This window comes from Hippoglossus hippoglossus, chromosome 19 (assembly GCF_009819705.1).
Source record: "Hippoglossus hippoglossus isolate fHipHip1 chromosome 19, fHipHip1.pri, whole genome shotgun sequence".
NCBI classification, from domain to species: Eukaryota; Metazoa; Chordata; class Actinopteri; order Pleuronectiformes; family Pleuronectidae; genus Hippoglossus; species Hippoglossus hippoglossus.
The window spans coordinates 15,023,702-15,045,816 of record NC_047169.1 but is presented as its reverse complement, the minus strand read 5'-3'; the positions used below and the strand labels follow the sequence as shown (position 1 = coordinate 15,045,816).

General features: G+C 41.1%; 2 protein-coding genes across 4 annotated transcripts in view; one reads left to right on the top strand and one right to left on the bottom strand.

The window, feature by feature from the left end:
- LOC117752837 (ras-related protein Rab-26) overlaps positions 1 to 18,953 on the top strand; it is a 67,724-nt gene extending 48,771 nt beyond the window's left edge. Inside the window, exons 6-9 of the mRNA XM_034570508.1 lie at positions 13,635 to 13,700; positions 14,921 to 14,977; positions 15,445 to 15,521; positions 18,719 to 18,953. Of these exons, the coding sequence (XP_034426399.1) occupies positions 13,635 to 13,700; positions 14,921 to 14,977; positions 15,445 to 15,521; positions 18,719 to 18,821 (303 nt within the window). The 3' untranslated portion in view covers positions 18,822 to 18,953. The remainder of the gene's footprint in view (positions 1 to 13,634; positions 13,701 to 14,920; positions 14,978 to 15,444; positions 15,522 to 18,718) is intronic.
- Positions 2,843 to 6,791, bottom strand: LOC117752836 (NHS-like protein 2). Of its 3 annotated transcripts, XM_034570507.1 has the most exons (4): positions 6,445 to 6,791; positions 5,204 to 5,236; positions 4,156 to 5,135; positions 2,843 to 3,406 (listed from the first exon to the last, which is right to left on the bottom strand). In XM_034570507.1, exons 3-4 carry the CDS (start codon positions 5,117 to 5,119, stop codon positions 3,351 to 3,353), a joined length of 1,020 nt encoding a protein of 339 aa, XP_034426398.1. In that variant the 5' UTR covers positions 5,120 to 5,135; positions 5,204 to 5,236; positions 6,445 to 6,791; the 3' UTR covers positions 2,843 to 3,350. The 3 variants fall into 3 exon arrangements, with proteins under 3 accessions (XP_034426398.1, XP_034426396.1, XP_034426397.1); XM_034570505.1 differs by having other exon boundaries at positions 4,156 to 5,236; XM_034570506.1 differs by having other exon boundaries at positions 2,843 to 3,403; positions 4,156 to 5,236; positions 6,445 to 6,790.
- Positions 18,954 to 22,115: the final 3,162 nt, after the last annotated feature.

The window sequence follows — 22,115 nt, the reverse complement described above, 5'->3', positions numbered from 1 at the left end:
TTTTCAGGAGTCATCTCATATCAGCGCTTCACAGCTGCTCCTTTTCACCGTTTGCTAAAGACACTGCTCGGATGCTGATTTCCAATTACTCACATACCACACACACACACACACACACACACACACACACACACACACACACACACACACACACACACACACACACACACACACACACACACACACACACACACACACACACACACACACACACACACACACACACACACACACACACACAATTGATCAGCATGCATGGACAAATACTGTGAAAAATCATTCAATGATTAAATCCCTGAAAGGCTTCTCGCAGCAGAGAGTCTTTGTTGTTTAAAAGATTCCCACAAGAGCTAAACAAAAATCAATGCGCAGTACACCCAGTGTCAGCCGGCACACGGCCAGCAACATGTTCACGCAATTACAGTCAGTTTTATTTGTCTGTTGTATTTACCACATGTTGTTCTGCTCTTGAAGTAAAGGATAGAATGATTATACTGTATAAGATCAGCAGCCAACTAAATTAAACGTTTTACTGTAAATGCTGCTATTACCCAACATCTGCTGCTATTTTACTCATCCTGTGGATCAACATTACTTTCCATCAAATATTTTGCACCGCTCAATCTATGTTTTGCACTAGCCTGGTTTGCACTACTCCTTCCTACCCTGTTCCTTTTGACTGTGTACTCTGTTGTACACTAGTGTCACTCAAGTACTTAATATGGTGTGTACTTAATAGTTGTGCAACATATGTGTTGAGTGCTTATATCTCTACTTATGTTTACATAGAGGATTAGAGTGAAACAGCATTTCAGTCCCGTCTATGGCCTGTACACACTGCAGCATTGACAATAAAGTTGAATTTGGCAACAGTTAACAATTTGGACAGGATTTCAATTTTTTTCTTAGAGTAGCACTGTGTCATTAGAAGATTGTATGAAACCAAACTATGTCCTCGTGAGCAGGAAGAGAAACAAGGGTTTGGATGAAGATAAGGAGAAGCTGTGGGTCTTGGGTCGTTATTGTTTCACCATAATGGACTGAAAGAGACTGATACGCTCACATGTTGAGATAGTGCAGTCATCTTTGTTAGGACATTGCGTTGACTTCCACTCTTTATGGATGACTTGTTACTGCTACTAACCTTAACCAGGGCCAATTCTGCTGGCTGCTCCACTGGATGGATCTTTTCCGACCAAACATATCCCATGATTCATTGTGCTTCAGTAACAAATTGTTTTTCAAAGAGTTAATGGCGGAAAAAAGCGAGGCGAAAACGTCAGGAGAATTTATTTTTAAATTAAAGCCGAATGTTGTCAACATTTTGAATCAAGCGAAGAACATTTTTGTCCGTAGCTTTGTTGCTAGGCGACGTGGTAACGGCGGGACAAGCTGGTGATGCAGTAGGTCGACCAGACATCTCATTTCGGCCGACACTTTTTACACTGACATTGGAGGGCGCAGCCGACGTCGGCTGCATAGACCGGGTCATCCACAGGATGCAGCCGCTGAATTGAGACACTCATTGTGCTGCATTTCCTGCTATCCTAGTTCTGAGAGATAAAAATAACTCCTCTTCTCTGCTTTTCATCTTCATCTTTTTGTTCCTCTTCAGAGGTGAAGTGTATCCATCCATCTAATTTAGACTCGTGAGACTTGTTTTACTCTAAGTTTCAGTCAGTCACTGAGTGAGAACCTGTACCAGAGTGTCGCTCACTCCGAGCGTGATTGGCACATTTCAAACCCTGGAGTGTTTGATCATTCAGCATGAGCCAACATTGGAACTCTGCCATTTGAACTCAGTTGGCACCAAAGGGGTTTGATAATGACATCTTAGGTATTATTGCTCAGTTTTAAGGTCACGTGACATCACATTGTTGTAAACACGAGATATATATATATATATATATATATATTTTATATTATATTATTTGTTTGTTTTCAACCATCTTCCTTTGTAGTCATCATCATAAATTCTGCACTTGTTGAGGGATGATCAAATATCCACCAGTGTTTAGCCAGGATATCGTTTTGAAACCATTAGAAACAGTCGGCTCGCCACATCATCACACATTGTCTGTGTGAACCTGTGTGTATGTGATGCATCAGCGTGTGTATGTGTACAAAACTTATTTAAAATTTAATTTTAAAAATCATCATCCGGCAAAGCATTTTTCCCTACATTATTTGTAGTTCAAAAAATGAATTAAATAAGTAAACCATAATGGAAGAATGCAGCAGCTTCAGATTTGCATGCACATGGTGTGTGTTGTTTGTGTCTGTGTCTGCGTGCGTGCGTGCGTGCGCACGTATGATGATGTGCAGTCCCAGCACTCACCAGCCTGCAGTAATGCTTCCAGCTTCCCAGGCTGCAGATCTCCCTCTGCTCTGCTGGACGCCCAGCTCGTCTCAGAGGACCAGAGCCAGATTCACAGTAACTCCATCCAAACTTCTTTCTTCTTCTTTTTTACCTCCCACTTCCATCAGTTTACCTGAAGCCTTTTTTCACAATATATTCTGCTGAAATATTGCAAACTATTTCACTGTATTACATAATATTCTCTTTTGGGGTATTATACAATAGATAGCATGTATGTTCTTAATAAAGGAAGGATTTGACCAAAATGATGGATGTAGGTGACACTGTGCATGTAGCAAATGAGCTCTTTATTTAGCATAAATATCCAATGAAGCTGGAATTAACTTGTGCAGTGCCCGTTCTAAACCCGCCTGTTAGGAATGGGCTGGGCTCTCTGCCTGTGTTAAAGCTCCATCACTTTTTATTGCGTTTGTGCCAGACGTTGTGTACAGTGGATGGTGCAGAGAGTGACATTTTGAAAACTTTTAGTTCTTAAAAGAGTTTATTATTTCCAGGTTAATTTGACTTCCATCATGTACACATGTAACCAATCAGAATGCTTGCACCTCACCTGAACAATCTGGAGATTTGTGTTGTTGTGTGAACGCGTCTGAGCAGAGAATCTCCTGCTCCGTTGTTTATGTGTGAAAAGCAAAGTCCGGAGAAAGTCCAGACCCAATTCTACAGACAATCCTCTGGAGTGCATGTCTGAAAATGGCTTGATATGTGAATGACAGGAAGAACTACGTCATAATTGCTTAAGAGAGATGAGTCGGCAGATATTTACATCAGAGAAAAAAAACACAATACTGTACAAAACACTACTTTTTGGAACACACATGCACACATCTCAGCACTTTGATTAAAAAACAAGACCTCAGATGAGGGCACGGTTTCCCATCCTTACAAATGTACATGTAGCATCTGTGAATTATTTTACAACAGCTTGATAGTGAACGGTGTTGGAGGTTTGGGGATGAAGGCTGGAGGTTCAGATTTCTCTGCCAGGGAAGCGTCGAGAGGAAGTGGTGTCCAGATGCAGTCCTGCTGGAACAAAGTAAATGTTGTTACCATTGACTGACGGAGAGGAGGAGCTTCACAGAGAGAATCAATCAGAGGCTGATCAGGGTGGGATCTGCAATTAGACCCTCTGCAGACTTTAAAGACAATATTGTACATCATCTTCATATACAACAACTTAATTTTTTAACAGCCCTATAGTGGATTTTGTCCCAACTTGTCAGTGGATTGTGCAATTATTATATCCACCATATGCTGATATTTGTTAATGGATTCAAAACATTAAATTAAAATTATTTTTCGTGTTTGTGTTCAAACAATTGGGTTTGCACAATTTAAAATCACCCACAAGTCCAGTCTGCATGTCCGCCCTTTATACCACATTCCGGCAGCCATGTTTGTGTTTTGATTCAGAGCATAGACTGAAGATAGACCACAACCTTTGCTTTTAATCATTAAATTTCCTCCCATTTTATAACATGGTATAACTAATAAAACCCATACGTAATCAAATTTGGTCCATGTCCCATCAACTAACGTGGAGGAGGCGGAATTTATGATCTATTCTGCAGCCAGCGACGACGTGGCAAGCGAGATGCTTTGTACATAAAGATGGGCGACATTACCACTAGAGGGCAGAACCTCTATACCAAAATCGCCACACTGTTTACGCCCCTGTGGATCTCACACATTTTCCATCTTTATAGAAGTTAACTACTGAATTGCGGTGTGAATTTAAAAGAGGAATACTCTTGGAAGCTGTTAAGAGCACTCACCAGATTTCGGAGCATGCAGGTCAGTCTGATGCGCTTGTTTGGATTTAGGGTTCATCACTCTGCTGTAAATTACGTCTGTAGTTTTGGTGGAAACAGGTGCACAGCGTTGCGCCGAATGAGCAATCAGCTGTGCCATTTTTCTGGCCGTGAAGGTTTTTTCTGGAACAGGTGGTGGTATTTTTCGCTGAGGGGTCACCTGCGACTCCACTTCACTCCCCTCACTGAAGACGTCATCGGACTCGTCTGAATGGGTGACCGAGCGTAGACGCACGCCACAGAGTACCTCAAGTGTCACCACGGGCAGAGGCGTCGCCGGAGATCTGAGGAAGAATGAGGTGTCCGAGTGGCGCCGACGTGATGGTTTGGCTCCGAGAGGGGGTTTAATTTTCGGGGAGCGCTCTTGATCAAGGGAGTTATCTGGTGTAGAGTTTGGGACAGGCCTGGACTCACAGTCTGGAAAGACGACGGGGAGGGGGATCTGCAGAGACAGCCTGTTGGTGCGAGCCTGGGCGGTGGTGAAGCTCGACTTGGGACGCATCTTCCAGCCTAGAGGGTCGTGGCCGGTGATGGCGGAGGTCTGTATGGGAGGAGGAGAGGAGCAGGAGGAGGTGGTGGAACAGGAGGAGGAAGATGATGGTGAGCTCAAGATTCTGATGTGGGGGCAGGAGGAGCGTCTGGATAAGGAATCAGATGCTGCAGGAGGTTTGAAAAGAGACGTTCTTCGCTGAGGAGGCTGTGGTTCCTTCTTCTTCTTCCTCACAGTAATGACATGTGGGCTCCCACACTTACTGAGGTCAGCTGACCACCGCCTCTGATGAGAAGTGGGCGTGGCCCTGGAGGTGGAGACTGGGGACATAGGGAGCTCTCTGGGCTCCTGGCTCTGCGTTATGACTCGCCCTAGCCTTTGTTTGCCCATGCCGTCTCCAAGGCTCACATTTTTACCACTAGACTCTTTTTTACTCATCTGGCAACACTTAGCACAGGCTACGCTAACAGTGCCATCAGAGGCAATGGAGCCTTTATTCATCTTGTATGTAGGTAGTTGGTAGGTCTGGTGATTGTAAAATTATGAAATAAAAACCTGTGAAGAGAAACAAGTAGAGAGTGAGTGGATATAGATAGATAGATAGATAGATATATGCAGCACTGTAGACGAGACCATTAATTCTTCTGGGTCCATGGGGCCCACAAAGGAAGTCTTCATGTGCCCTGTAGAACTCTACATTAAAAAAAGGCGCCCCCTGCATTGTGACACAGCTTTAGGCTCCAAATGACGTCACCAACGCAAGATGTCAGAACCTATATTCTGGGTATTGTGTCCTCATTTTTGTTGTGGGAGGAAGATGCTTTGTCCATCATTTTATACAGTCTATATAAACAGACTCATAACATGCCTGCCGACCCCCTCCCAACCAAGTCTGGTTCTGTTGGACGTCTCGTCCTAAAAATAGTTTTTTTCTCTCAACCTTTGCAAAGTGTTCTCATCGTGCAAACAGCTGAGAAGGACCTTTTCAACATTAACACTGAACTTGTCAGGACCAGTAGACCTCATGGGGACCAAAGCTCTGTCCTAATGAGGCGTCATTTCTGAGGTCCCGATTAAGGTTAACAGTTAGATTAACGATTTGGGATCATGTTTTGTTAAGGCTGTCCACAATGAATGAAAGTCAATGCAAAGTCTTGGAAGGGATAGCTGCAAAAAAACCTGTGTGTGTGTGTTAATGTGAAAAAGAGGAACAAGAGACGCCCATCTCGATTTCTCAAGTACAGTTTCACTTCTGCAACCAGTGGCTTTTCACAGCAAAACCAGACGTTACACAAGTTTTGGCAGTTTAGTGATCTACTAAACAACATCATATTTCAGGTGATTTTGACACACATTTATACATGTGCTTATATTGCAGGTTTACTTTGGCTGTTAGCTTTGCTAACATTAGCTCCCATTAGCTAATATAATAATGTACATATTAGCATATGAAGTAAGGTTGTCACAGTAACACCCCTGTGTTTAGGAAATTTACTTATAGGGGGAATATTTTTCCCCTCAAAAATAAAGTTAAAGTTAAATAGTTGGTTTGGATAAACAATATTGTGCATTGTAATTAATTTAGCCTATTTAACGCTTCTAAAAAAGTTTCACAATATAAAGTGTATTCTTAAAAACTTGGAAATCTGAAACAATTAAATCCCAGAATTTGAAAATCATCATTATAATATAATATGATATTATTGTATAATATTAGCATAAGCCTTCGTGGCCAAGATGTAAAGAGTTCAAAAGTAATGTACCTGTGGTGCTGTGTTGATCTCAGTTCTTTTCCAGTCTGGAGTCATTTCTTACCCTCTCTCTTTGTTAACATCTGCTCTAACCCCACCCAGCTGCCCACCAATATGACCACAACTTCCTCAAATTAACGCCCAGTCATTTTACAACACAGTTGCGAGTTATTGTTTGTTCATGTTAGTCACATTTCTCAAACAGACCTTGACACAACTACTATTTTTATGTAATAATCCACAGCTTCTTCAGTACAAATACATGTTTTTCTATTTTTTGTGAACTGATGAGCAGTAATCATTTATTAAAGGGTCAGTTTACTTCAACCCTAAAAAATCTCCAGTGAAATCTGTGCACATGAGGTTGTTTCTTTTTTTTTTTTACACATTAGCCATTTTCAGACAGGGCCTCTGGAGGATATCCACAAAATTGCACATGAACAATGCAGCGTGAGATTCTCACCTGTTTTTGTTTACAGCACATCAACAAAGGCATTGGCTCTTGTCCCCAAAAGCCCTCTGGACATTCGTCTGTCTATTCTATGTGTATGGTTCCTCTTGTTAGAAACCTCACCCCGACACACCCCGCTTGCGATGAATCTAGAATGTATGGAGGAGCAGGAGATCCTCCACACCTTCTACAGACTTTATTCTGCGCACGCTGGCCAGAGAAAGTCTGCAGGCTCTCAATCGGACATTTGTGTTCACAAATACAGCCCCTTCGGAGGGTCTCTGGAGTTCACTGCATGTCTGAAAGCAGCTATTCAGGGTTCCTCATTCACAGATAGACCACAGAGCAAAATTGATCAACATTTTATTTCCCGTCAGCAGGAGTGCTTCTTTGTTCCAAACTGAATTATCTAAACTTCTCCTAGATGAAATGCTATAACCTTTTGTTCATAGGAAGGTTCCAAGATTGTTATTCCTATTTTAGTTTGCTTGTGGTTGATTCCATTATATTTAAATAACTGATCTTACTCTATATTTAGACACTGGGCCTGTCTCATTCCTCATGACACTTGATATTTTTAGACCTACCTAAGAATTTCTATCAGGATTAATACAGTTCCATCTTATTGAAATTATTAGCATGCTAATGGTAGATTTCATTTCACAGCACAACTGTGGCTACTTGCAGGCTTTCAGAGCAGCTAGGTGGCCTGTAGACTTTCAGTCACGTCTCTACACAGAGTTGTGTAGGTTGTAAAGACATTTTCTATCGTGTTCACATGCACGGCTGCTCCTTTTCTCTTAAATATATCGGACCTCAAAAGCCCTGATGTGCGATATGTGTGATAATTTGAAAAGAAGACGTAACACATAATTCATAGTGACAAAGTGGTTGGTGGTTTACACTTATATTGTTGTGCATTTGTAAGAGCCACATATAAAAACAGTCCCATCTTATCTTATATCATACCCAACACAAAAGGCATCGCACTTCTGCCCATCTGAGCACCCATAGTTAGTCTTAAAACGAGGCATAATCAGACCCTGCTGTTGGTGCATTGTTTTCTTTTCTTGTAGAAAGCAATTGACCAATGGTCTGGAATCATCTCTGTTACTTTAAGGCATGTTAAGATAGTAATACGCACCTACTGAGGACGAGGCTTGTTACACACACAGATGGTCTGCTCATGCATTCTCACTTGACGTATGAGCAGATCTGTTTCCTCTTCCCGAACAGTGTGTGGGCCACGTCAGGCAATGATGCAGCACTTCTGGCTCAAACTAAATGGATATGAGCCTTCAGTTGCCCACTTGTAAAATAGCAAAAGTGGCACAAATATACAAAACAAATGTGGACTGTTTTTGGCAAACATTGCTAGATGGCTCCATCAACGACTAAATTCTATTGTGGAAACTTCTAGTGATCCCGTTTGTCCCGGGTTAAACTAATCAATATGAGCAGTTGATTATATAAAAGGATTGCGTCGCTTACTCATTGTAGTCCCAGAACCTGAGGGAAAAGTAACACAGTGTGATTGGACACGTGTAAACTCAGACTGGGTAAAAACAACAGAATCTTGAAACTTAGACAATTTATGGAGCTGGAGGAGATTGCGGTCCGCTTGGTTTGGCTTGATGCGGTTCGAGCAGCGCACAGCACGAATGATAGAGACGCAATGAGGAAAAAAATAAAAATAACTTTACTGTCCAAATTTGTTTGAAAAATACCCCAAATGATCCCTGTAAGAGGACTTAGTGGAGCTATGCATGGCTCCCTGCGTCCATAGCCAGGTGGAATTCTTTTCAATAAAGCCATGTTTTTAGAATGGAAATGATGCCTTTCATTGTTTCTTCCGTGTCTGAATGGACCACTCACTGTATGGGATCTTTTTTATGAGGTCATTATATAGCCATCCTCTCACCCCCCCAATTCTGACTGACTTCCAGCATCCCTGTTTCTGAGAGAAAAGTGTGTTAGTGGTTTGCTTATCTATTTTGAGGAGATACTGACTTCAGGAGGCTGCAGCAATATGCAAATAAGTCTGAGACATGTGGTGACAAACAATGTCTATAATTGGAAAGATTAACTTTTTCCTTTGCAATTTTGTCACATTTTTGAAGTTGGCATCTTCGCTGAGAGCAGGATATACTGCTGAATCACCCCTCGTTTGATCCTGCAGTATAGCCTCTGTGTAAAGCCTACAGCCGTGGCTTCACACAGAGGCAAACTGTCGACCTGAAAGCTGAGCCGAAGCTGTAAATCCAACAGCATGTCAAAAGCTATCACATGTCGACCTAACATGCACACGTGCCCCCCCCCCTCCCGAGCTCGGAACACATGAATGTATGAACTCTAATGCTCGGCGCTGACAGCGGGGCCTTTGAAGTTTGATCAGCACAGAAGCCGCGTTCCTTCTTTCACTTCCTCCTAATCCACCCACAAACCGCTGAGATCTTTCGAAGGCTGTGTGAGTAATTGGCAGGTTTGCATGTCGTCGAGAGTCGGGGCTGTGAGGTGTGGAGCTTGGTACATTAATCTCTGTGTAATGAAATGATGTAAACCCCCAGAGGGCCGGTGCAGAATACTGTAAACCTGCACGCGGGGGGGGGGGGGGGGGGGGGGGGATTAGCTCTCATCTGTGATTTTTGTCTGATGATGCAGATAGAAGGGTGTTGCAGGAGGAAATGTGCGTGTGTGTGTATAGACTGTCCCGTTTTTATTGTTGCAAACGGGACAGTATTCCGGATACAGGCGCTGCGGTATCAAGGTCCCGCAGATATACACTCGACCAATCACAGGTCAGTCTGAGCTGTCAGTCATGATGTTTTACCCCGTTCTTTATAGAATCAAATAACGAATAAATATCACATTTTTCAGAAACATAATTTTGACTTTTTACTTTGGTCCATGTCCCATTTGCTAACATGGAGGTTTGCGACCTATACTGCAGCCAGCCACCAGGGGGCAATCATGATTTGGCTTCACGTCATCCCTTTATCACAGTCTATGGTCAGATCAACATGTGCTTCATACACAGAAAGGGACGGTGCCTTCTGAAATCTTAGGGATACGGACCAAAAGGGCATTACCACAGGAAATCGTGGGGGTGGGGCAGTGTAGGTTGTAAACTATATGATTTTACTTGGTACAGGTACAAACATCAGCTTGTACTTCTTTCTGTCACTACCTCTTCCACTGTACAGTGGTTCAGTTTGTTCCATTTAAAAACATCAGTAATAGTTACTTGACTTGTTTTCTACAAAGTTTTAAAACTCGTGTTTTGAAGCTGCAGGGGACGGAAGGATGAAGTCCAACAGTGTGAAGTAAAACATTCAGAATTCAGGTGAGAATAGAAAAGCGCAGGAGGACGATCTCACGTCTTTTTTTTCCCTCCAAAAGATGACAGATTGTTCTCAGAATAGTTGAGCACTGAAAAGCTCAGTGGAGATGTTCTGTAAAGCTCCGAGGAAAATGGAAAGATTTGAAGGCTGATCCCCTCAGGTTTTCCCATGGTGCACTGCAGTTCTCTTGCCAGTTACTCAAAGAAAATCACGGTCAGAATTTAGAACCGTCCTTCGCAAACCTCCACAATGGCGACAGCTGTGGTCGTGCTTAATGGGACGCCTCAGGAACACCTTGAGGGGATTTCTTTGAATTTGCACCCAGAGTTGAAGCTGTTATGCTGGTAAAAGGTCAAGTTCACTCAGATGTCACAAAACAGATTTTTTTTTCAACCATAACTCGAGAACTTATTGATTAGTGGTGGCAAAATTTAAGGCATCTGTATAATTGGATAAAATGATGAAGTAATGACATTCAAAAGGTCAACTTTACTGCGACATCATAATGTTCTGCAAACTTTTCTAGCAATGTTTTACACCATAACTCAGGAGCGTGGCCTTATTTCCTGCAGCTTGACTGATGGGGGCAGGCTCACAACTGTGAGGCGGTGAAACTAGTGGTTCATTTAGGACTTATTAAGCAGAACAATGTAAATAGTTGAGTTGTCTATTAATAGCAAGGGTGGTACTGCCTTTCAGTGTTGCTGTAGATCACCAAGTCTGATGAGAACAACTGGTATCAGCACGATAGACCTTGCATCATTTCACTGATTTGTTGGTAAGCATGGGTTCAGCTGCACCTCAACTGCAGAGGAGGACTCGCACTGATACAATGATGGAATGCACACTGGAAATGGGGCTCACATGAAGAGACACAATAAAGCGTCAGAAAACGCGTCATATCGAACTCTTGCACACTTAGTGTATTTAGTTTGGTTTATGTTGAACGTTTCTAAAAGTAAAATACATTTGTAGAATAAACAATAAATCAGCAACATAAGTAGTAGAAAATTGATGGACAATTGGGTTTGGTGGATATTTCTTTATTCAGTCAAAACATGTTTGATAATTATGTGTCCTTCATAAATTCAAATACAAGTAAAATAACACTTCAGGACATCATCTTACATTACTGGAGGTTATAGAATTTCATATACTTTGAAGTTAATTATAACTTAAAGTGTGTCGGGTGTGTCCTCCGGAAGCGAAGATCTTTCTTGGCATATCAAGGTAAACACAACTGCACACACACACACACACACACACACACACACACACACACACACACACACACACACACACACACACACACACACACACACACACACACACACACACACACACACTTGACATTATGGTGAAGGACATCTCTCCTTTCACCTTTACACTGATGAAACCTCCATTCCCCTGATACTGTGAACAGTAGAATCTTCTGTTCTCCTTGAACCGCTCTTAACCCTGACTTGCTGTTACATAAGCTCTCCCTGTCAATACTCCATCTTCTTCTCATTCACGTCCATGCTTCGTACCATCTACCTGTCCTTCAAGATATCCTGTGAACAGAACGTTAAGCCGGCTGGAAAGTTAATACAAATCCCACCGTCCTCTGTGGCTCACTAATTAGTATCATTACCATCCCAAAATTCATTTTAGTGCCAAAATATTGCAACTTCTCAAGGTGGCTGAGGGCAAGACTGGATTTAGATTTAATCACACACACGTACGGTATAGTATCTGCTCAGCAAATGTTAAGGGGGCGGTAATTACCATAACTGAAATTATTTCCATAATTACAAACATGAAAGTAGGGCAGCTGCCTGGCTATAATGTAAATTATTGTAGCCTTCATTCATTTATTTATTCCTGTGATCTCTGATGTGTTGCAAAACTCGCCCACCTCCAGGTTGTTGTTTTCTTTGGCTAGAATTTGTACCTGTTCAAACTTTTTTGATGGATTTCAGACGGACACACTTTGTGCCACTGGAAGTTAGCTTTAAAGCTAATCCGCTAACAGGCTATTTCATTTTATCAGTTGTTTATGTCAAACTGTAACTGTAGAATTATATATAAACTTGTCTCGCCAGTTTAACACATTTCAATGCTGGAAAAAAAATAATCGAAGTTAAATAAACTTGGGAGAGTTCATTCATATACAATCAATAGATATTAATAATAATAATAATAATAATAATAATGATTGACATAATCAGTGTTTTAATCACCAATCTTAAGCAGCAGAGATCTATTTTACCAGTTCAATATGCAAACTTTATTTCCCTCCATTATTGCTGCTCATTTGACAGCCTCTCAATAGAGGTTGCTTCCCTGTTCTATTCCTTTCCATGATGACACTAACACATATGAGAAACACTGTTGTTGCATATCTGTACTGACAGCATTGCCTTTCCCGTGGCTGCTGTGGTGTCTCGGTCCATTTGTCATCAGGTTATAGGGAGAATTGCAGACATGAAACAAAACTGTGGAAACGAGGCGTTGGTCTTCCAATCCAAGCTCCTGTTATCTGAACTTTAAATTGCTGTCGGTCTACCACAAAGATCAGTCAGGCGTTCATTCATTAAATGTTAGGTAGTTCTTATCATACTGATGTTTGTTTAAATGTTTTTCAGTGAATGTTTTCATGACTTATTTGACAGGTTGGCTTTATTTCTGGATAGAGGGAGGACGTGGAGACGCGTCGTGCATCTTTAATTACAGTCTGTGATCACAACCTCTCAGAAATGTCACTTCCGTTTTTTTCCGTATAAACACAGCCCATCCAGGTAGCATTACCGTTAACCATTGCACCAGGGGAATAATATGAATTATTATTCTAATTTAATAGTGTGTTTGCTAATATTAAAATGATTTGTTCCATAGACAGACAATAAAGACAGACCTGCCCGATAAGCCAGTCTGCAACCGTTCCGCTCTCTTCTGACATCACTGACCACTGGATAGATTTGTTTTTATGTGTACCACACATATGCTATAGTGAACTCACAATGAGATCTATATCTGAAGAAAGTGTGTGTGTGTGTGTCTGTGTCTGTGTGTCTGTGTGGGATCCTCCATAGACACTAAGTGCTTTTTAACCAAGACAGGTAACAGAGAGCCTCGAGAGCACTGGCCTGTAATTGGATGAAGATGGAGGAGTAGAGAGGCAGGAGGATTAAAGAGGGTGAAGATCTGGTGCAGGAGTGCAGGGCAAGATGAACTGCAGCCAATCAGCAATAAATTAATCCTTTGTCTTTCTCCCTCGCTCCCTCTGTGTCGATTCATCCATCTCCTCTGTTGCCTCGCTTTATCCGCAATCTAACCTCCCTCCATCATGCCCATCTCTGCTGTTCTCTCTCTCTCTCTCCTTATCCTTCTCCACCCCCCCCCCCCCTTGGATCCCTCACTGTGTCCAGGCGTGGTTGACAGAGATCCATGAGTACGCTCAGCAGGACGTGGTCCTCATGCTGCTGGGCAACAAGGTGAGACCTTTCAGCTCCGGGAGAAGGACAGACAGATGGACTCAGAGGGAGGGATCATGGAGGGAGGGATGCTGGGAAATCAGGTTGTAAGGACAGATGGACTATTTAGTTCAAACTTATCATTTGAATGGTAGAAGAATCATGTCGGTAAAGTAACAGGTATTTTTAAAAAACTAAATATTGGACATTTCACAAGGCATAGGAATTGATATCACTGTAAATGAAAACATTTAGTCCAAATCCATAGAGAATGAACACTGAGCTCTACAGCTCTGAACTATCAAAGTTTAGGTCAAACCTTTATTTATTGTATCAGTTAATTTTTTTTGCTTCTCTCTTACCGCTCTCATCCTATATAATGCTGTAATTTTTTTTCTTTTTAAAAATTGAGTTAAATGTCTGTTTTAAAAGACATTGAAATCAAAATTTTAGAGGCATATCAAATCCACTACTACCACCACCACTAAAATTGTTGATACTTCCAGTTTGCTTCATCTATGTCCCATTTTGTGTATCAGAAAGGCCACACAGAAAACACACTGAACGTTTTGATGAAATCATATATCCACAAATAATTGTGTGTGTGTGTATATATAAGGTTTACTTCTGCGCTGCTTTTTAAAAAGAAATAACCACTCGCAGGTAGGGGGTGCTACAGTCCCCTCAGTACCTCTATTTCCAGCTACCTTGCTGTCTTTAGTGAGAGGGAAAAAAAGCAGTGCCCTACTTGCCTGGCATCAAACAGCAGGCAGACAGAAGCCACAGCTGGTAGAACAAGTTGAAAACAAATATTATTTTCCTCTGGAGTCGGTGAAGACCAAAACAGAGCTAAAAGAGAATAAACCTTGCCCTTACGCTCATTAAGTAGCCGAAACATGGCTCCAAACGAATGCACATGTCTCAGCCCGTCTAAGCTTGTATATTAGAGGGAGCAGCTTTGGAAGATTAGAGCAGATCTTGTATTTCTAGCTTCATATAGAGCTCCTCTCCCTCAAAGTGGACAGCAGTTATTGCAGCTTTAGTGTTTTCATTTTTATGACAAGACATCTTGGAAAATATCTAATCTGTGTAATAGAATGTTCAAATCCAGGACGATTTGATAGCGATGTACACGGATGCATCAAACATGGATGACTGAATCCTTCGAATTCCCTTTGTAGCTTCATCCATCTCCCCCGACTCTGTGTGACAGGACTTGTGTGTCTATTGTGTGTCCATAGGCCGACTCCACACATGACAGGGCGGTGAAGCGGGAGGAGGGAGAGAAACTGGCAAAGGTGAGCTTCGTGACACACGAATAAAAAGAAGCTGTTATGAATCTTCCCACACGGCCACGTGCACGTGAAACTCCCCGCCGTGCAGCAGCTGTTTCTTGATGAGTGTGTGTAATTATGTATTCATGAACACATAATGTTGTTATTGTTTGGAATAAATGATTTGCGGTAGGAGGGGGGGGGGGGGGGGTAGTAACCTAATTTCCCAGGTTGTTTTGCTCCGATAAGCATGTGAGAGTGTTATTATACTTTCATCAGTTACATACTGTGCTCGCTTGGTATTGATCAGCAGATTCCCCCCCCCCCACCTCTTCAGGTACTTAAAACCACAGATCCAAACCAAAACTTCAAATCCTGAATCCCTACTTAACCTTATGTTTGTATCTGCGTCACTGGTCATCACCCATAGGGAGCGACACAATAGAGCAAATTCTATACAATAAAAGATGTTTCTCTCTTTCTCCATGCAGGAGTTTGGAGTGCCCTATATGGAGACGAGCGCCAAATCTGGACTGAATGTGGAGCTGGCCTTCAATGCTGTGGCCAAGTGAGTCACACACACATAACAGCCCAGTGTAAAGAGCACGGCAAAGGTCCCCGTGTCCTCAGATTGAAGGAAAACTTTACTTTGAAGGAGCCAACAGAGAACTTGAGTTGTTTTGGTGTGCTGTGCCGTTCCAGTGATAAGAAATACGTATTTTTTAGATTAAGAAGCAATAAAACACACCCTGGCTCCATTCAATATACTGTCATGTTGTGCTGGTGATAACATTTGAAGCCAGAGTCTGTGCAGTAGTGATCATGATGTGGTACCACTGTGTTGAAGCCCTGCTGATACACCCATCGGACAAATCACATGTAAAAATAAAACTATGGCAGGCCGTCACAAAGTAATTAATATGATGCACTGGTGTAATAATAACTAATTATATATCTATCTATCTATCTATCTATCTATCTATCTATCTATCTATCAACTATCCATCAAGTACCAGAGAAAAACACCATGGTCCAAGTAATATTGGCAGATGCCTGTGAATGCCGGTAATGTGTTGCAGTGATGCTAAATTTAGATGCAAACTTGTGATTAGACTAATAAACCAGTGCTAACCAAACAGAGAAACTGGTATATAGGCTTGTTGTTGTTGTTGTTACTGGCACGTGCTCAATTCACAAAGCAACATTGGGCATGCATGAAGTAAACTGATGTCACTGTCAAATGTTTCACAGTGAGTTTTTTGAAAATATAACAGCCACAAAATGGAAACTGAACTTTATGCGTCTGCCACCCCAGACACATAAAATAAAAAATGGGATGTTAAATTAAACTGAGAGTGTGGAGGCCTGTCCGAAAAGAAAAACAATGGGAAGACCTGGGCCAATCCCGCAGGGGGCTGTCGGACCCAGAGACTTCCCCCTCTGACCAACAAAAAAAAAAAAAAAAAAAACTAATAACAAGAACAGGTCTATAGACCCCCAACTCAAAAGTAAAAACAATAAAAACTCTGCCACGATGACAAAGCTGCTGGAACTGAAATTGCACAGAGAGAGCTCCTCCTTTAAATCACCCTCCACATAATCACACTCATAACGTGCCCCTGATATAGAGAGGAGGAGAAGGAGGAAAATAAGGAGGAGAAAACACAAGGGGCACATGAGGGCCTTTGGAGTCTCTGTTTTAGTACTTTTTTTCACTGTGATTAGTTTCATTATTTAAACCCGTGCTTCTGTCTGACGTCTCAAAATGTCTGTTGAGGAGTACGGTGCATCACTAATGAGATCAGGAACACTTGGGGCCTCATTTATAAAACGGTGAACATATGGTGAATGCCCAAACAAATTACCAGATATATTTATTATAAAAGCGTGCTTAAGCCCACCTGAAAGCAATGTTCCCTTAACAAATCAAAATCCATCTGGAGACGTGCATATGTGGATTCTTCCCCATTCACGCCCACATTTAACCATAGATGGTTGAAAGAAAATGCTGTGGTGGAAGAGCACAGATCTGTAGAAGCTAAATCAGAAGTTAGTCAGTCATCATTCGCATTCATCACGCACAAGTATTTGTTCACAGCAATCAGACTGGTGACTTCACACCTTAACAAATTGATCACGACAATCAGTGGTGTCCGAACCTCGACCTCTCTCTTTTTTTAAACCTACTAAAGAGGCATTGCATTTTAAGTACGTTCACATTCTGTTTCAGTGAACGAGGACTGTTGCAACATATATGCACACATTTAAGAGCAGAAGGAAAAAACATTCAGCGCTAATGTCTTAAAGAAAAGTATCAGTCTGGTAATATGAGAGCAGGAAGATATAAAATATAATTTTTGAGATGATGTAGAGGCATTTGTTCCCTGCAGCCATGGTACGATAGAAAATGTCAAAGTCCAACATCCAGGTATCAGAAACACAAACTACAAGACGACAAAACCTCAAAGAATCTTATTTGTCTCAATAATAATCTTAATAAATGAAATTAAAAGTGAGAATACCATCTTACTCAAACATGTAGTGTTGGACAGTTTGTGTGGGAGCTGCATCACATTTGTATCCTTGTTATGGTAACAGGTTTGTTGGGTGTTGCCAAGAAAAGCATTCAGTCGGGCACAGAACAACCTGCTGATACAAAATGTAGCGACTTCGGGAAACAAAAGAGTCACTATTTACAATATTTCAGAGTAAGAACAAACAAAACATTCCAAGACACCAAAATAAGAAATTTGCATAGGCAAAAGCAAGGGAAAAAGTAAAAGCCTCAACAATAAATCAAGTATCCATAGGTTTTTAAAGCTGCCAAAATAAAAAGGTGATTGACCCAGTTCCCATGCCAGTAGCGGAGTTTGCCTCTCTGTTTTTTGTTCCCCAGTGATTCATGTCCGAATTTGCCAAAATGTGCCAGAAAGTGATCGGCTCTCTCACCTTGCTGTCTTGCCAGTGCTAAGGAAGAAAATCACTCTTCGCAAGATGTTAAAAACAATAAATACAAACAAACGTTCATGTCTACTCACGCACGCCAACTCCAGAACATTCAATCTACTGGAAAAGGTTCAGCGTCAGCATCTAGACAAAATAAAGAAGTGGCAATGAACCCGTTCAGCCGTGTCATGTTTCCATCACTGCCGATCGGAGCCGGATCCGATTAAAAACCTGTGTCTGCTGCAGAGTCATCTGACCCGGGAGTATCCATTCCCATTGCAGACAAAAGAAAGATGTTAGTGGGGTTCTAACCAGTGGAAAAGGGGCTTTATATTGCAGCCAGCCACCAGGGGGCGATCAAGACGCCTTGGCTTCACTTTTGGGCTGCTATCGTGTCGTCCATCTTCATACAAGGCCTACAGTTCATATTCTTTATGGCAGCATGTCTTGTCAGATGGCAAACATTTGATCTGTGGCAGTTCAGTGGAAGATGGCGCTCTTCTTCCTCCACGGCAATCTGTGACTCGCCTCAACATGCCGCCAACTCGCCAGTGACTTGGCTGAGCGACCTGGCCCATTGACAGCAGGAGGAGATGAGGGGAGGAATCGATATAAAATCAAAAATGATTGGTCACATTTCTAAATGTAAAAGAAAAGGGCCTCTGCTAATAATCCCATATACAGTCAAGTAATTAGGTTTTACAGTTGGAAAGGTGTTAAAAGCCATGATGAATTCATTATACATTTTTTTGTATGTTGCCACCGCTCTTTGTCAGCAGTGCTAACCTGGCCTTACATTATCACCTGTCTGTGTCTCAGAGAACTGAAGCACAGGACCATGAAGGAGCCGGACCTGCCAAAGTTTCAGCTTCAGGAGTACGTCGACAAAGAAATGAGGACTGTTGGCTGCTGCCGCTCGTAGACCACATGCTATCTGTGTGTGTGTGTGTGTGTGTGTGTGTGTGTGTGTGTGTGTGTGTGTGTGTGTGTGTGTGTGTACACATGTATGTTCTGTTAAGAGTATGTTATAAATCTGAGTTTGCGTGTCTGGGAATAATCATGGATTCTCAGTGTTTGTAATATTTATTTTTGTGGTGATACTGCCAATACGCTCTCTCTCCCAACCCACCTTTCCTCTGCAACTGTGAATGTAATATAAATTCCTATCTACATGCTTACACATATACATGCATGTTTATACACACACGCAACATTGTACTTCTATCTTAGTAAGGACACTAATTAGTGTAATGCATTCCCTAATCCTAACATAATTCCCCCTCGTGCCCATTCCCCTCATTTGCCCATTCGAAACACTACATTCTTATCTCAACCCAACCATAACCACTTGGACACAATGCCTACTCCTAATTACCTCGGTGGGAAACAAATAAAATACTTGTCAATCAATAAGGACACAGGATGCCGCACCTTGTTAAGCCCTATGAGACAAATTGTGATTTGTGAATATGGGCTTTACAAAAAAAAAAATTGATTGATTGATCCTCGAGGTCAGAAGTTTAGAACCCTCATTTACCTACTAAAATAGCTCCCTGAGGTCATGATGCCTTCACCAACCGATCGTCGTAAACCTAACCACTGGTTCAAGAAGCCAAAGCGGGGGGGGTCTATGCTGTAAATGGTCTCTACAAAGATATAAGTACAAGTATACGCACACACACACACACACACACACACACACACACACACACACACACCAAAGTTAAATCCATTCTGTGCCATTTTCCATAAGTGTGACAATGTACATATTTCAAATGTGATTTTACTTTTGTGTTCTGAAATCTTTGTAGTTTGTAAACGCCCGTCTTGTTGAAACTCAAGTATATGGACACAGACATGTTAAATATTGAATCAATCTTCTCAATGTAATAGAAATAGATGAACATGTTTTTACGGATACAGTTCTGCTCCTGATGTTAAACAGTCAAATGGCACTGTGTGCTGTTTTTGTACAGGATTGAAATATAATAACCGTTTTTAAATACTATATCCTCGTGATCAACTGTCTGTAAAATTTCCTTTAAGCTCTTTGACATTTGTCCAGTTTGAGTTTAAAGCTTTGATGAGTTCTATTTAATGTGAATACATCTCTCTCTGTAATTATTCGACCATGTTCATTTAGTAAATGCATGTAGGTGTTCACTGACCACTACTGTACTTTGCATTGTACGTATTTGGGGGAAATCAGTTGAGTTGCATTATGGGAAATAAGGGGAAGATATTGCTGCTCACTTTAACTCAAGGTCTTTTTCTGGATCTTTCGTTATCAGTTATTTAATGCGTCAAATCCATGAAGTCGATGAAAGGTGGTGAGAAGCCTCAAAGAAAGACCTAGAGGTTATTTTGTGTTAATATTGTTGTTAAATTGTACATTATTCTCCACTTTTTGTTTATATCACAGTGAATTTTAAACCAAACTGTATCGTGTAAAAATAATTTCATTTAAAAAGAAAATGAAGAGTTAGGAAATTGTTCGACTTAGGTTTGGTTGAACGGTTTCCTCTCCCTTAGGGCCGGGCGATTTGGCCAAAAAATGATATCAAGATAAAGATTTTAATATCAGTTGATTTCAATAAATATCACATTTGTTTTAGTTTAAAGATTTTCTCTCCTGAGTTAAGATTAGAGTTCTAAAATCTTCTTTACAAGCAGATCACCATGCTCTCACAACGAATAAGCTATATATGAAACTTTTGTTATATATTGCTATTGATAAAAATTATATTGAGATAATAGTTTTCTTTTTCTCATCTTTAATCACCAAGCTCTAGTTCCTTTCATGCCATAGACATGTCACCATTATTACTGTGCTGAGCTAATGTTGTGCTATGGCTTCAGTCCCCAAAAGGAAAATGGAGTGAGCTGAAAGATGTTGCTGTTGTGTGTCGTTTTCAGGGACGAAGAAAGATGGAGGATTCACGAGTAGATGTTGCTTTGAATAAAAACAGATCATTTTATTTATTTTTGTCAGATGTTCTATCGTAGCTGGTTCTGCCGATGTTAAAAATAATACACATTTTATTTGAAAATCCTGTTAATAAAGATTCAAAATGCTTAAATTTAATTCAAAATAAATGAGATGTCAATTTATTGTTAACTTGTAATCTGTATCTTAACTGAAATGATTTGTATTGTATCAATCTCAAGTATTCTCATTAAAGAATCAACAATGTAGGAGTTGGTCTGTGAATGAACTGTCACGAATCTTGGATGTGGTACTGCAGCACCATCGTGTGGCAGTCACTTGTTATTACAATATGAAGAATCACCAATGTGACTTGAATACAGGTGATAGTGTATGAAAACATGTTCTTATTACAAAGATTTTGCTGCAGTAATTAACATTAGGCCTAATAGGTGCTCAGTTTAAAACTCCACAGGATTTGGATCTTACATATGCATTTATTAGCAATATGCAGTGCACCCAAAAAACGAAACGAAAATAAATCTAGCCATCTTCAGTTCACCATTTTGCATCAGAAGATTGTTCTGGTGTATTTACTTTGATAATTAACAATCAATTTGATATTCAAATCAAGTTTCTGCCCACATCATAGTCCTGAACCTGCCAAAATAAAAGTTACTTATGATCTGTTCAGCTGTGCACAACGGTGCAGTGTCTGTGGTCATGTGGTCTGTCAGTGAAAACCGGGTCACGCCAAGTCAAATTCACCTTTAATTTTCTCAGAAATTCTCAAGTACAATCTTCTGAAACTTGACATACTGACAGTTGGGGTCACAATGAACAAGATAGATGTGAAATATCTGTGACACCTATCAGAGATTGTGAGCGTCACAGAGAAAGCGGGGGTGCAAATAAAAGTGGGCACAAGACAAATTCTTAGGATAATCAAAACACAACAATACAAAACCAACAACACAAACTCAGAGAACCAACTGAAGGTGTTGATCCTCTGACAGCAAAAAAAAACAACAGCACAAGGAAACCAAACGCCCTTATAAACCCTCCCAGCCTCAGCCCATTGCCACCAGCTGAGGGAGATCCCAGGTGCATCCCATTGCTCCAGATGAGCTGGGGAACCTGTGACCTGGATTCCATATGATCTCTATGGCCAAAACCCAATTTTGCCCTTAATTTTCTCAGAGATTTTACTGTAAAATCTTCTGAAACTAGACAAAGTCACAGAAGGGGTCCCCATGAACAACAGTGAGGTGGAATATCTGTGTCACCTCT

Coding starts and splice junctions, on each gene's coding strand:
- LOC117752836 (XM_034570505.1), bottom strand. CDS start 5,182: ATGAATAAAGGCTCCATTGCCTCTGATGGCACTGTTAGCGTAGCCTGT. Junction 3,407..4,155: donor CCTGCATGCTCCGAAATCTG/GTGAGTGCTCTT, acceptor ACTTTGTTCCAG/CAGGACTGCATCTGGACACC.